Below are 15,933 nucleotides of genomic sequence, written 5' to 3'. Positions count from 1 at the left end.
GAGTTCCTCGTCATGGAAGAAGTAAGCTATGGTTGTGTAAATGATTTATTTAGCAAAACATAAATGTTTAATATCTGAATTACTAGTCTTTTCTCGATCATATTCAAAGATTTGTATTATACTATTAAATCAGCTATAAATAGCTTTTACTACCTTAATCTTTACATTTAGTTAAACATTTTTACATTTACAAATCCGTTTCTTTTTAAAATATTTTATATCTTATTGAAAGTAATAGAGCTATAGTCCTAATGCAACCATTTTTTGTCACTATGTAATATTTGTAACGATTTAATGCAATACCATAACTGATTAGAGCTTTGCACATATTCATGTATTCGACGCGATTTTCTAAAAGAGTAAAGCGGCAGCTTTTTGTATAATAAATAAAAAAATTAATAGTTTATTTAAGCTTGTAAAATTAGGCTTTCAAATCTAGTGATCGAAACACGTAATGGAAGCTCTTTGTATTCTAATCGTTTGAACTGTATAAACCATTGTGGCTTTAACTTCAGAAAAGATTCACGAGAGATCGGAAGCACCTAATGAAAGCTCAGCTTGGTGAAATGTTGCTAGAAAAATAGATGTTTGTGAACATTATCTTTCACAATTACAGCCCTAATTTGTTTAATCTTGCAAAAACCGTGAATTAACATGTTTAAGTATAATACATGCATATACTATATATGATATAACTATAATTTAAACTATAATTCAAGTTGGCATTCTGGCAACTTAAAAGTTGTTCGGGATTCTAATTTGAGTTTATTTTACTGTATTATGGTGTTCGTAATTTGAGCTTATTTTATCGTATCATGGTGTTTGTAATTTGAGTTTATTTTATCGTATTATGGTGTTTGTAATTTGAGTTTATTTTATCGTATCATGGTGTTTTTCTTGTAATTTTATACTTTCGAGTTCATTTTTATTTATACAAAATTATATTCAAATCTGTTTATTTGGAAATATATTTTTAATGCAATCTGTTTGTGCTTTATTGTATATTATTTTATGTTTTAATTAGTATCATTAATCTTTTATTCTGTATAGCCCATTTAGTTGTTCAAGCCTCAAATGTTTATTACGTTCATTATTTATTTTTCCCTGTGAGTGTCATGGTGTCTCGAGTGTCATCTAAGTAAATTAGTACAGAAACTAGAGCTGAGCTAATTAGACTTATTAATTTATCTTTCAATGTTAAATTTTAAAGTTTAGTTCGATGGATGTCCAGATATAAGAAAGAAACAAGATTTTTATTTAGAAGTTTCCTTAGTTTTACGTCTCCCATTGGGACAGCGATCTGTGAACTTACAACGATAAAATCAAAGGTTCGATTCCCCTCTGAAGACGCCATAGATAACCAAATATGACTTTGCTAAGAAATAAACAAACCAAAATTTTACATTTTGTATTTAGAACATATCTTCATTCAGATGTATTCAAATATGTTTTGACTGTGACAGTATGTTTGTATTTTCAAATAATTCAGATATCTCGTGATAATTTTACTTCATACAGACTTTCGACCTGATAGCATTATATACGGCGAGGTTAAGTATGTGCCTTCGGTTTGTGTGTCAACATGTTTATTTAAGACATTAATTAAAAGAAAACAGAGAGGCAGCTCGTGTTGACTTATGAAATCATCATAGGATTCCGAAAAAGAGAGTAAATATGCAACGTGTATTTTATTCGTTTTGAAATACTATTTTGAAATAGTAATATACATAAACATCGGTATGTTAACAGTTCTGTAATAAATATACAACATAAAACAAACGAATCAACCCCTGATATCAAATTTACGAGAAAAGCGGGTAAATTGTAGACCTCTGTTATAAAACGTCATACTTTTGATTGGAAATGTGTTATTTATTCCTTGCCAAGTCCTGCTTCTTTTAGTGTTTTTAGAAAGGGGGCGGGGGCAGCGTATGGAAAGGCGGGTGCGCTGTACTTCAGAGCAGGGCGAACAGGTACAGAGAAAGCGGGGACAGGAGCCGGAGCAGCCACCCGAACCTTCAATGGAGCAGGAGCAGCAATAACCTTTTTATAAGCGGGTAGTACGACCTTGGGACGGACGGCAGGAACTTCAATGGGCTGCAAACCTGCTGGTGGTTCTTGAGCAGAAACTTGAACGTCCGCCGGGCTCTGGTTAGAAGTTCCAGGTTCATTCGTCAAGATGGATGCTTGAAAGCCTTCAACACCAGCAGTGTATTTTACTTCCCTCCAGACGCCGTTGGGATCGATGTAGCCGTAAGATCCCTGAACGTTGCCGTTTCCATCTCCACTCTCTTGGCGACTGAGAGATGTGCCCAGCTCATCTTGAACGTTGAAACCAGTGTCGTAGGGAATGGGCTCACTGAGGTCCTAAATATAAACAAAACGAACTTCTTGAATGGGCTAACCGAGGTCCTAAAAATAAACAAAACGAACTTCTTGAATGGGCTAACTAAGGTCCTAAAAATAAACAAAACGATCTTCTTGAATGGGCTCACTGAAGTCCTAAAGATAAACAAAACGATCTTCTTGAATGGGCTCACTGAGGTCCTAAAGATAAACAAAAATGAACTTCTTGAATGGGCTCACTGAGGTCCTAAAGATAAACAAAACGAACTTCTTGTATGGGCTCACTGAGGTCCTAAAGATAAACAAAACGAACTTCTTGAATGGGCTCACTGAGGTCCTAAAGATAAACAAAACGAACTTCTTTCATTTATTTTATTGTTATTTGGGCTTGTCAAATAAAGCAAAAGAATAAGCATTTTGTTACATTATAATATATCACGATGTAACCATATAAGCAAACATACCACACGATCGCAAACATTTTGTTACATTATAATATATCACGATGTAACCATATAAGCAAACATACCACACGATCGCAAACATTTTGTTACATTATAATATATCACGATGTAACCATATAAGCAAATATACCACACCTTCGCAAACATTTGTTTACGTGATAACGAAGTATTTAATTTTATTTAGAAAGAAACAATACTTACATCAACTGGTAGTGGAGCGTAGCCAGACAATACGGTAACCACCGCTGTTAGGAAGATGAATCCCTGTAAAAAGAAACACACATGAGTGTCTAATATAATGCTTTTAATCAAAATTATATATTCACACATATATTACGGTAAAAGAGTTTTTTACGAAACTTAACATTCTCAAACCAAAAAAGTGTAACCTAACTTCAATTACTAAGTATACGTTCCATTAAAATTCCACGATACGACTTATTTTTAGTGGTAATAAGAAACTCGTTTAATCAAAGCTAAGTTTAATCGACTAAGATAAAGTTGATAAAAACGCATTTTGAAAGCTGTACGCAGAACATTTTGTCAACTTATTGTTTATAATTTTATATAATTTACACCTTAAGGCGTTGCATACGTTGTAGAAAGTATGAACGGTTTTACGGGAACATTTGTAATGTGCTGGTTTATAATGAAGCACATTATTCCTACAATCGGGTATGTTGGGTATAATATGAAGTACTTTTTACCTTACAAAGTTGTGAAGCAAAGCATTGATGAGCAATACTAAATGTTGAAATTTGACATATAGTACGTATTTAGTTTCAATTAATATTTTCGTAGGTAGCGATTTCTATTGATAAATCAATGAATATTTAAGCCTATCCACTCAATGTTTTCTTTACTTTGTACAAGGACCATTTCCTCCTTTGCTGAGCATTTCCTTGGGTAGATTACAATTGTACTTTTGTTATTAAGAAGATCGCTTTCTACCAAGAACTTCCTACGAGGAAGTAAATTCATAAGGTTTTGGAATCCTTTAAAAGTCTAGCCCAGGGTTACGTGAGAATCATGATTAATTATATTTCTGTCAGAAGTTTCCGTTAATCTAAAATAATTATTTTGTACCATTCCCATGGTTAAAACTCTTTCTGCTAAGGGCTGAGCTCGACTCTGTGGTTAACGTGCTGAAATACGGTTTCGTGGTTCGCGCCCCGTTCCCACTAAAAATATCATGCTTCGCACTTTTCGACCGTGAGTGCATTATAAGAGTGACGGTCAAATCCCTCTATCTGCTTTCTCTCTAGTCCATCACTTCAAAATTAGGAACGGCTAGCGGAGATAGCCCTTAAGTAGCTATGAGTAGCTGCCAACACTTTTATTGGTCGAACAGAATTTGCATGGTTACTAGAAAATAAATTCCTCTGAAGCTCCACACGGTGGTAATAGAGTTTTTTTGATTTAAGATCATTTATTTCTTTAAGAGAACTTCTGTGGGACGAACATAAATGTAAGGCAAATAACGCATTTAAACCTTCATCTCACAATGAAAAGAACAATAATATTTTATATCTCAACTGAAACAATTAGCTCTTTTTCTTCCAAGCTAATACTGTCTACCTTATGAAACAAGTTAATTAAATAGAAGTATTTAATAATATAGATGAGTAGATTGTAGTCTTCAATTTTACTGGCTGTATATTATTCAACACAGCTTTAAGCTTACCTTGCAAAACATGATAGAACAGAGAAAATCAGTTGAGTTTTCTAACCACACCGTTGGCTGCAGGATATTGGAAGCGAACGAACTGTTGAGCTGTAAAAAGACTGCTCTTTTATACTTACAGATTGCCAGGTCAGGAGATTCAAGTCATCCCCACCCATCTGAGGAATGTATGCAGCCATGAAATAGGTGAAAAGTCTTGTTTTAAAACAACAACAACAAAACATTATATATAAATATCACATTAAACCCCTCCTCAGACAAACCCGTAACTAATACATTTATGATACTAATATATACGTAATGTATATATATATATATATATTATTGTAGTAGACCAGTTAGAAGGGTGGTGTTCGTAGCGCATTTGATTACGTAAGACAAGGTTATAGGTTTATAGCATTTAGGTAATGCTGATGAGGGTGTGGAGATGGTGACCTAAAAGGTTGCTTATCAGTCAGCATCTTTCAATTGGAGAATTAATTTCCCCGTTAACCTAGTGTTCGACATTACTATATTTGCCCTGTTTAGGGCAGATTTTCTGTATTTTAGAATACAATGCTTATCGGTTGATATATGTCTGGATTTTAATTCCTTTTGCCAGAAAACGTTAAAGAAAGTTTTTCTGTATCCGCGGACTGTGAATCTGAGAATTCATGGTTCAGGTCCTGTTGCAAGAACGAGTATATAATGTATATAATGTACAATGAACAATTTCCTGCTTTCTCATGTTCCTTATCCATCAACAACTACTATTCAAATCATTAATCGTCTTCGTACAGTTGTTGTAATTTTCATTCTTCTGTGACATAATCATTGTTTTTCCTATCTCAGCCACAGTTTTTCATACATCTTCTGCAGTCTTCTGTTAATGTTGTCGTGCAGTGAAGCTGTTCAAGTTTGTTTATTTTAGAGCCACATTGGGCTATCTGATCTATCCACCGCGGGAAGAATCGAACCCCGGATTTTATTGTTATAATTCTGTAGAATTGCCGCAATCCCACCGTGGGACGAAGTTGCTTAAGAGTAGGCTTACAATACTTGGCCAAATAATTCCTAACATCTTGGTTACTCAGCGGTCTGCTGATTTCACTGTGTGCTTACCTGTATGATTAATTTTTCATTACGCATTAAGACTAACACAGTAGCATTATATTATAGTTTAGAAACCTTGGCGTAACTTTCAGCAAGATTAAAAATTACAATGCATACATATTTCATTTTTTGTTTTCTTCGGCACTTAATAAATCATAAACATATATATATTCTTAATACTTCAATGCTTACATTTCGTAAAAGTTCCAAGTCCCCAGGTTATCTGAGGAGCTGAGAGCTGCAATGAATTACAAAGTAAATATATGCCCCTTTAAGAGTTAAAGTATTTTGCATAACTTTGATAAATCGATTCAACGTTCATCAAATATTTAGATAAATGAAATCATATATGCTACCGACTTATTTAAGATAGTGGGCTTCGAATTATCATACAGAAAGCAAATAGAACATGAATGTCGCCACTTCAACATTTATATATGTATATATATGATTAATTTTCTCTCAGCAATTGGCAAATTTCATTCTATAAGTACTGATAGCTTTGTTCATTTTCTTATCTGTTGTGTATTACTAACTGATTCGTTTGTATACATAGCTCTTTTTTATCACATGAAGTTTGAATAACCTAGTCTCATATAGTTTCATAATCATAGCAAACTTGTTAGTTCCAGAACAATGATTTCTGTTAAAACGTGAACAGAGCTCAAAGCTATCCGTTATTTGGAATAGGTTATATAACCTTAATTTAAAGAATGATTCTAAGTACAAGTTAAAAATATACTGGCAAGATGTCATGCTACAAAAATAAGTGAAAACTATTTACTATAAGGCAGATAATAGTAAAGAAATAATAAAGTATATTCAAAACGATGATATTTCTGTTTAGCGTATGAAATATATTGAAGTAGAAATAGTTACTTGTATCACTGAATTTTCCTGATTATTTGAGGTCATCGGGTGTACTGGAACCGGAAAATAAGTGGATTGCTCAGCTTTTAGCAATCTAAGGAAGTGGTGTTTAAAAAATTGTTTTGAACTTCACATAATTTCTAAGGAACGCAATTTGAACCTTTTTCTTGGATTTTTGAGCTTCTAGTTTTGGTTTGAAGCAAGTATAGTTTCGGTAGATTAACAAAAACACAAAATTTAATGTAAAATGAGTATGCCCTTCTTGAGCATTTAAATATTTAATTTTAATTATCTAAAACACATAACTTTCAAAAACATTTTTCTAAGCCTAACATCATTAGTGATGCAGTTATATTTTGTGCATATATGAAAGCTATTGATGGAGTAATATTATATCAGGAGTGCACACAAACTAAAACATACATGCCTTTTAGAGAATGTTTACTCTGAAACTGCCTACTATTTTCTCTTATTTCAGAACACAAAGTGTCCTGTCATATGGCTTTAATCCTGCACTACTAAAATGTTACAGTTTGTAACAAGGTTGCTAAAAAAATAAGGTAATTTTATATGTATAACGGTATTAGTTCATTAGATAAGGCAGATACAGTGTGGTTTACATGTTATGACATATTCTTCTTTGATTTCACTCGTAAGTTCTTAGAATCACAAAGAGTTTGTTTTTATTTCGTTTAAACTGTACATTCTTGATCTGTGCGCCCCCTCTTCTGAATAATAGTAACGTTAATTATAATAAAATAATAATAATGAATTATCGGTGTTGAATATAAGTAAATAAAGAATATTGTGTTAATTAATATTTACCTTAATTCTGATTTATAAATTACTTAAATAAAGTTTATAATAATTACACCTCACTTATTCTAGTTCGTGCCATAAGTTCCATTTCATTACATAGATTAGTTCATTGTTTTACGTTTCTTAATATTAATAAGTTTGGATAAAGAAAACTCACGTAAATTAATCAGTCGAAGGACGAAATAACAGATTCTTAAATCTGTGTTTTTGTTTTGCAGTATGAATGTATATATTAACAAAATAAATGTATAAACATACGATCGCAGGAAAGCATATGTATTATTGAAACTGTACTAATGATAAGCTTTTTAAGTTTTTTCTAATGGTTCAGTACTAAAAACCCTCAGCATGAAAACAGAAGTAAACGACTTGGTGAAATTATTTGATATTATTGCTACAATCGCAGAAGCTAAGCCTGTCAGTCCCCCTGCTGACTGAATGACTGATGTAACATCTGTAATTGTTTTATTGTTGGTCTTGATATTCAAGTATCGAAGTTCGTGTTTTGTTCTTTCTTTACATTTTCTGGTTTTCTTAGCTTAATGACAATATTTTCTAGCATTCTAAGTTGGAATTCTTCCCCAGAAAGACAATGGCGCGGAAGAAACTGAAGGTATGCCAACATAACTTTCGTTTAGACAGTGGTCAGTAATACTATTGGTGTTTTATGATTTAGCGATACACTGATATTTTATTAGACTGCAGAGCCATCTAATGGTTGATCCAATATATCCATGGTTGGACGCGAACTCATATACCACTACAGATATATTCAATGGATGTTGCTTGAAGAACCCTTTTAACTTAGGGTCTGTTTTAAATACACATTTTAACTGAACTCGTGAATATAGTTATTTGATAATTTTATTTTTAATCATATATGAAATAGTGTCTAAGTAAAGCATGACTAAAATAACAGTTTTCTTTAGAGCACCTAACAGAACAACAGATGCGGTATTTAGTTATTAAAATGTTATCTGATCGATAAGGTTTAGACGGCTTGTGGTAATTAATTTACAGTGAACAAAATGAAGGTGATTGTTGGTGAAGCTATTAACTGATGTATTCGGTACACGATCGTGTTACCATTCGCCCAATTCTGTAGGTGAATTCGTTAAAAAATATCGCAAAATAGGTACACATTATTTATAGCAGACCAGAATTCATTGTAACTACGTCAGTGTAGTAGATATACAATAATAAATGAAATTGTATGCTTTAATATGAGTATGATTAAAATGGTAACATATCCTAAACAATGAGTGGATGGACCGGACAAAGTTGACAGTGCTTCTGAAGTGCGCGAGATTATGTCGCTACGCTAGGTCTTCTGGTTTTACTCTAATAGCAATATCAATAGTGTGAAACAAATATATTATCAAATAAGTCCCCCCCCCCGGTCGGCACAGCGGTATTTCTGCGGAATTACATCGCTAAAAACCGGGTTTCGATACCCGGGGGGGGGGGCAGAGCACAGATAGCTCATTGTGTAGCTTTGTGCTGAACTTCAAACAAACAATCAAATAAGGGACCTGTCATGTGCATGGATTGAGGTTTTTTTATTTGTTTATTATGTTTGAATTATTCTGTAATATAATATATATATATATAATGCCTCTTTAAGTATATTCTACGTTTGATATACAAATTATAATAGCTTATGGTGTGGTGTTAATAAATTGTAACTAATTCCAATTTTTCGTTTTCCATCAACTAATAATAATTCGATATATTGAATAAAGTCCATCAACAGCTACACAACATTATGACCAAATTTGTTTCGTAATGCCAAAATTTATAACCAGCGTCAATAGGAAAGATAAACGATTTAAAATCAGTGTGTATCGTAATGCTGGTGATTAGTAGACATACACATATCTGGTGTTGAATACACATGCACACACACACATATATATATATTGTGTGTATCCAGATATGTATTTCTACTAATCACCAACATTACGATACACACTGACGTGTGCGACTGTACCACACACATACACACACAATAGTATATATATATATATATATATACGTATTCAACACCAGATATGTATTTCTACTAATCACCAGCATTACGTTACACACTGATTTGTGAAGTGTACCCTGCTGAATATATATATATATATATATACATTGTTTGTGTATGGGGGAAGTGTACAGTTGCACACATCACTGTGCACCATAAGGCTGGTGATTAGTAGCAATACACCTCTGTATAATAAGGGATTGCAAGAGTCAGAAATGAATCTAGTCGCTTAATAACTCTGCAGATCATAAATCGCGGTTTATCTCTTCCTTATTTTCCGATACTTTAGACTCTCGTCTCTTGAATTTATTATTGTTTGCTTAAACATGGTTAAAAAGATATTACGATTGTCAGAAATTATCCATAAACGACAACAGACAACGCAAAAACACCATTTTAAAGAAAATATTTGACATTCAGTGTGTCATTTTCCTTATACTTTAGTCTTCCGAATAGTAAACACCTATCTCTTGTATAGTTACTGCAGCACAGCATAACACTTGACTTATATGAGATACAATGGTCACATAGGTAGATTCAAACACACCATCAATTACATTACCTGTGCGCTAGTAATGTTAAATTATCTGTTCTATCCCAACATGTATATGCGCCAAAGTTACCTGCAGCCAATATCCTACAGCGAATTCTAGCTAAATAGGAACAAGAAAAGAATACACAAAATAAGTTACCTATATAACCATAAGTAAAGAGATAAATAAATCACTTAACTATTTTATTTTTCCCGGTTTACTTAGCTCACCACCTGATATGATTTATTGTGAGTTTCGACCATGGCTTTGTTGTTCTAGTCATGTTAAACAGTTCTTAGACTTTCTAAAGCTTAAAGCGAATAACATTTGTCTAGAAGATAAAGAAAGTATGTAATATATGACATAGATATTGATGCGTCCAGCAAATTGTTTTAGAATAAAGCTTTAGTCTTAGCAATGGAGAAAATGTATAATGTTTCATAAAGCAGCACTAAGGAAATACAGGTACAAACTACAAAAAGTGATAAAAGCAGCACTGAGGACAAATAGGTATAAACTACAAAAAGTGAAACATAACACATCAAATTAAAACTTTACAATGTATCACACAATAACACTGAAGATTATGAGTACATGCTAGAAAAAGTTTTGTTTACGTTGACCAAAAAACGGTTTACGACATACCACTCTACTGAAATTATATGACAACGAAATGCAAAATATAGTGAAATTTCAAATTTCCAAGTTTATAACGTACCACACAAACGTTATCGATAATAATGGACAATAAAGTATGGGCAAATAAATAACATCGCTGACAGGTAATATAACCCTTGTATATACGACATAAGTAGGCCCAGCATAGCCAGGTGGTTAGAGCGCTCGAGTAGCAATCTGAGAGTCGTAGGTTCGAATCCCCGTCCAACTAAACATGCTCGCCCTTTTAGCAGTGGTGGAGTTATAACGTGACAGTCAATCCCCCTAATCGTTAGTAAAAGAGTAGCCCAAGATTTGGTGGTGATGACTAGCTGCCTTCCCTCTCGTTTTTCACTGCTAAATTAGAGTCAGCTAGGGCAGATAGCCCTCGTGTGGCTTTGTGCGAAATTCAAAACAAATCAAACGACATAAGAGCGTAGAGATACTGCTTAACAGTATTGAAAACAGATGTTAGCTAGTACGTTATACCACATTAATACATATATAATATATATAGCTCGAATTGTACTTATTTGGTTAATTCCGTTATTTTAATGAACTATTTTAAGTAAAACATACCCACAGAACTGAAGATAGATGTATACCAATAAACACCATGTAACAGAACTAAAACAACTGATTGGACACGTAAGAGTTGTTAGATGTAGTTTTAACACATGAACATGTGTTATTTCACACTATTTTACTACGAAACAGAGTTTGAGACTGATAAGTTTTCTCACTAACTCTAACATACACTTTCTGTACGTCTCGGATAATGAAAGTGATGTGTAAGCCTATTAGAACCCCATACTGTGATCAGTTGACAACTGTCATCAGCTCAGTTAATTCACTGCGGTTTTCGAGTAGTCATGGTATGACATTTTTTACTCAATGTAAGTTTATATTCTTTCATATCACAGCATTGATAACAGTTGTTCAATACTACGCACCATAAAGTTATTGAGACAAGTGAAAATAAGATGTACTACATAAAAGGAAAACATGGTTATGTATCACATAAAAGTGTTAAAATAAACTGATCACATATCATCAACATGTAACAATATTGAGTATTAATCGCACGTTACATGAAGTGTATGCATATACTAAAATATTTACATGTAGCCACAGATGTAATCTGTGGGCCCTAGGGCAACATTTGTAGTATATATTTGTTCCACGGTGAAGTTCGACTACTCGATAATAGAATGATGCCACGGGATAGATTTGCAGCTGGACAGTTTGTTACAGCCTGAAAAAGAATTATTAGATAGGGGAAATTCAAAAGCGTGCAGAAAATATCGAAGAATAGTGCTTTCAGTGTTCTGCATGGAAATAAATGAAAAATAAAACTCACATACCATAGCGTTTGATACAGCAACATTTTCGAAAACAACAAACCAAGCTAATTTTCAGCAAGGTCTTCAACCTCAAAGTGAAGGCTATAGCTACGAAAAGGAACCCTTCAACACAAATATCCATAGAGATCAAGGCAAACACATCTTCTTGTATCGTTAACAAGATAATATATAAGGCTAAAAATATAGAAGGCTAAGACTTTAAGCCAACATCTCAAATTAACGGCTATTTTCATAAGAACTGTGGCTAAAGAAAATGAAATTATAGCAAATCCTCATTGCAACTCCAATGGAGATTTGGGCTTTTAATCTACTAAAATGTGATGTACAAAGTTGAGAGCCAGATACAGTAAGGCAGGTATGAAAACTTTGTCAAGATATATGGTGTAAGAACAACCTTGTAATCATTTGCAGAAGATTGTTAGAGTATAAAGTGTGTTGCTGGATAATAACTCTTAAGCACACAACTGAATACAGACAAGCAATAAGAAGCGTAGTACCGGACAAGAAATATAGCTCTTGTAGCAACTAATTTTAATGATAGAATGATAGTGGCCATGCATGGCCTTGTGATTATGTCACTACTCATTTTCTGCGAGTCGCGGGTTTGATTCCTGTCACTGAACATCTTCTTCCTTTCAACCGTGGGAGCGTTATAATGTGACGGTTAGTCTTGCTATTCGTTGGTAAAAGGGTTTCCCAGGAGTTGGTAGTGGGAGATGTTGATTAACTGCCTTTCCACAGGCCAGCACGCTAACAACTGGGCAGTTCTTAGCCCTGGATTCTGCTGTATAAATCCATTCTCTACTTCCTTGTAGATTTCAGAAATTAAACAGATATAGTTTATAGCAAATTGAAAATCACAATAATAAAATCTTATTTAGAACACAGAAAAATTGTTTTCCAAATTATAAGATATAAAAACGCAGATGTTTTCTGAGCAGTATATTTCTTGTTTTATTTGTTAAAACTCCTATGAACTAGTTTTTCACTGACAAATGAGACTGAAATTGGTCTCGTTATGATTTTACGGTAACTACAAGAGCAATAACCTCTTTTTGTAACCTGTAATGCTTCTTTTTCTTGGGTGATCAGGTCCACTTAACCAGTAACTGACGCAATCGTTCTCATTTACAGAACTCTTTGTAAATCTATACATTTACTTGTTTTACTTATATAGAACGCAAACAACTCTTACACTTCAGAGAATCCGAGAAAAAACGTTTTTATTCAGTTTTCTCGTATATAAACAAGCAAGAGTAGTCCGGAGTGAGAAAAGAAATGAAATACAGATTTACAGCATTCTCTAAGTTATCAAGGTTTCTTTGTTTTTGTATGTGTAGGTAAAAAACACGGTTTACACGTGAACAAGGACTTGACTAGATGTACACACCTTTCTTCCCTATTTTTCAAGTGTTAACGTATTTTTTTGTGAGAAAAAAAAATGGATGTAGTTATTGAAATAACCGAGTACTACGAAAGAAAGTTAGAGTTATTAATATATCTCAATAAACATTCTCAAGAGATACATTTAGATAATTTACTGCGTCGGTTTAAAATATTACATTTATTTAAATGAAACAAAGGTAAATAATATTTGCATTACATTTTAATCTAAATCATGAAGCAAAGATAGCTAATAAGTCCGTTTTTATAACTCAAATGAAAGCCATTTTCAAAAATTCTTATAACAGTTGATGCTACAAATAGTCAAGAGTCGAGAAGATGTGAAATTTAACAATGAAATACATTGTTATGCTCTCTTTAAACAATGTAAGAAATTTCTTAAATGAAAACAGGAGAAAAGCATGGAACGAGTAATGCAATTTCAATATCAGAAAACAGAAATGTTTTTAATTTTCTTCTTATTCGTGTACTAAGAATAGTAAATCACTCAATATGAAAACAAAATTATAGTCAAATATAGGTTTGTTTGTTTGTTTTGAATTTCGTGCAAAGCTACACGAGGGCTGTCAGCGCTAGCCGTCCCTAATTTAGCAGTGTGAGACTAGAGGGAAGGCCGGTAGTCATCACCACCCACCGCCAACTCTTGGGCTACTCTTCTACCAACGAGTAGTGGGATTGACCGTCACATTGAAAGGGAGCATGTTTGGTGTGACGGGGATTCGAAACCGAGACCCACAAATTGCGAGTCGAGCGCCCTAACCACCTGGCCATGCCGGGCCACAAATACAGGAAGCTGTAATAAACAGAATAATAAAAAATAAGAAATGTATTTTCTGTTGTAAAAAATACATTTTTCTAACAATGTGTAATAAAACATAATCTGTGAAATGATATGATATTTGTAGGAAACATCATTAATTTTAATGCTCATACTAATTATGTTTATTTTATAAAACTTAGTTTATTTTACTACTAGTATTAATTATCACATCTTGTAGGCTTGTGATTAATTAGTAAAAAAATCAAACATAATGGGTTGTTTTCCCGGCAATCTCATTTTCAATCAGGATATCTTGATATAATTTGAAGTTCTTTAACAGTATGTTCAAAATGATCGAGTAACCTACATACAAACATGATTTGTATAAATATACTTAATATGTTTTCTAAAATGCTCGATTATCCTCTACGCAAATGTGAGATAGAGGTGTAAACCTTTATAAGGTTGGTTTGAATACACTCATTACAAAGAAAGAGGGGAAACATTTTTTGTGAAAAAGCTTGATGTTTTTAATTTCACAAGACAATGCTTGAAAGGTACTTGAAATTTGAAAACCTTTATGCAGTAATCTACTTTTTTGGGGGGGGTAAATGAAATAACTGTTAAAATTGAAATATAAGTCATGAAAAGTAATTTTATAAAAATGCCTTCAAGTAGCTCAATAGTAAGTCTTTGGACATATGACGCTAAGATTCAGGTTTCAATACTCGTAGTAGGTATAGAACAAAGAGCCTATGTAGCTTTGTGCTTGGTAACAAAACAAACAAACTGCTTACAACAATCCACAATTAAAGATTTTCCTAAAGTAGCAATGTTAAAACAAAAGTGGAAACACTGAATCCATTTGAACTTCAACTATAAATTTAGTTTTTGAATTTTTATCACACCAACACTGCAATAATTCTAGTACAATTTCTTTTACGTATTGATATAGATATTTTAAAATTCTTGAATGGTGAAGAGAAGTGCTATTACAATCTGTGTAATTCTTTCACTGCTGGTGCTAGGATTACCGTTCATATATACAATAAAAAGCAAGAAACACACAAAAAAGTTTTCATGTACAAACTTTTGACTCATAGGTCCGTTATCTCCTGACCAATTTGAATCTAATTACAGTTTCGGACTCAGGAGATCAAACCCTTTCGATTGATGTATTTGAATACGTCCCAGGTCTCATAAATTATTTACTCTAATCCTTCTTAAAACAATTTCAATTTGAGGATAGTCTAGTAGAGATGTTGATGAGTTATAAAATCGAATCGAGTATACACGAGCCCCACGCTGGCGCACAAAAAATATAGCCAATAAAAAAGGGGAAAATAGGTCCCATAGATTAATTTAGTCTAATCCTGCCTAAATGAATTTCAACTGCCGCGGTTTTTGAGGATTTTCTCTTGTTTAATATTTCATTACGTATCTAAACCTTGAAACCTGGTAAATTTCAAGAAGTTTGAAGTCCAATTCCTTTCCTTCAAGGAGATACAAAATTCTAATCTCATACGGTAGTGCTCCAGAAGGGAACGTTACTTGCCCATGCTAGTGAAACAATTGAAATGATTGATTTGCCTACAAAGAAATTAGCCCTCTGGTGGCTCAGCGATAAATCTGAGGACTCACACGATACTCGTACTGGGTACAAAACAGATCGCCCATTGTGTAACTTTCTGCTTAACAACAAACATAGAAATAAAAGATGAAGGGTGACATTAGACAAGTTATCAAAGAAGAAACAGTTTAATTGGTAACGTTTCGAGCAACCGCTCTTCTTCATTCCTAAAAGTGTGTTTGTTTGTTTATTTGCAATTAAGCACCAAGCTACACGATGGGCTATCTGTGCTCTGCCCACTACGGGTATCGAAACTCGGATTCTAGCGTTGTAAGTCCGCA

General features: G+C 33.4%; 1 protein-coding gene across 1 annotated transcript in view; it reads right to left on the bottom strand.

Moving 5' to 3' along the window:
- LOC106463626 overlaps nucleotides 1-5,622 on the bottom strand; it is a gene marked incomplete at its 3' end in the record, with an annotated part of 17,147 nt that extends 11,525 nt beyond the window's left edge. Inside the window, exons 1-3 of the mRNA XM_022391562.1 lie at nucleotides 5,596-5,622; nucleotides 3,012-3,074; nucleotides 1,884-2,367 (exon numbers count right to left, since the gene is read on the bottom strand). Coding sequence (XP_022247270.1) covers nucleotides 1,884-2,367; nucleotides 3,012-3,074; nucleotides 5,596-5,622 — 574 coding nt within the window. The remainder of the gene's footprint in view (nucleotides 1-1,883; nucleotides 2,368-3,011; nucleotides 3,075-5,595) is intronic.
- Nucleotides 5,623-15,933: the final 10,311 nt, after the last annotated feature.

This window comes from Limulus polyphemus, unplaced genomic scaffold (assembly GCF_000517525.1).
Source record: "Limulus polyphemus unplaced genomic scaffold, Limulus_polyphemus-2.1.2 Scaffold54, whole genome shotgun sequence".
Lineage (NCBI taxonomy): Eukaryota > Metazoa > Arthropoda > Merostomata > Xiphosura > Limulidae > Limulus > Limulus polyphemus.
This window is presented reverse-complemented; position numbering and strand designations above follow the sequence as displayed.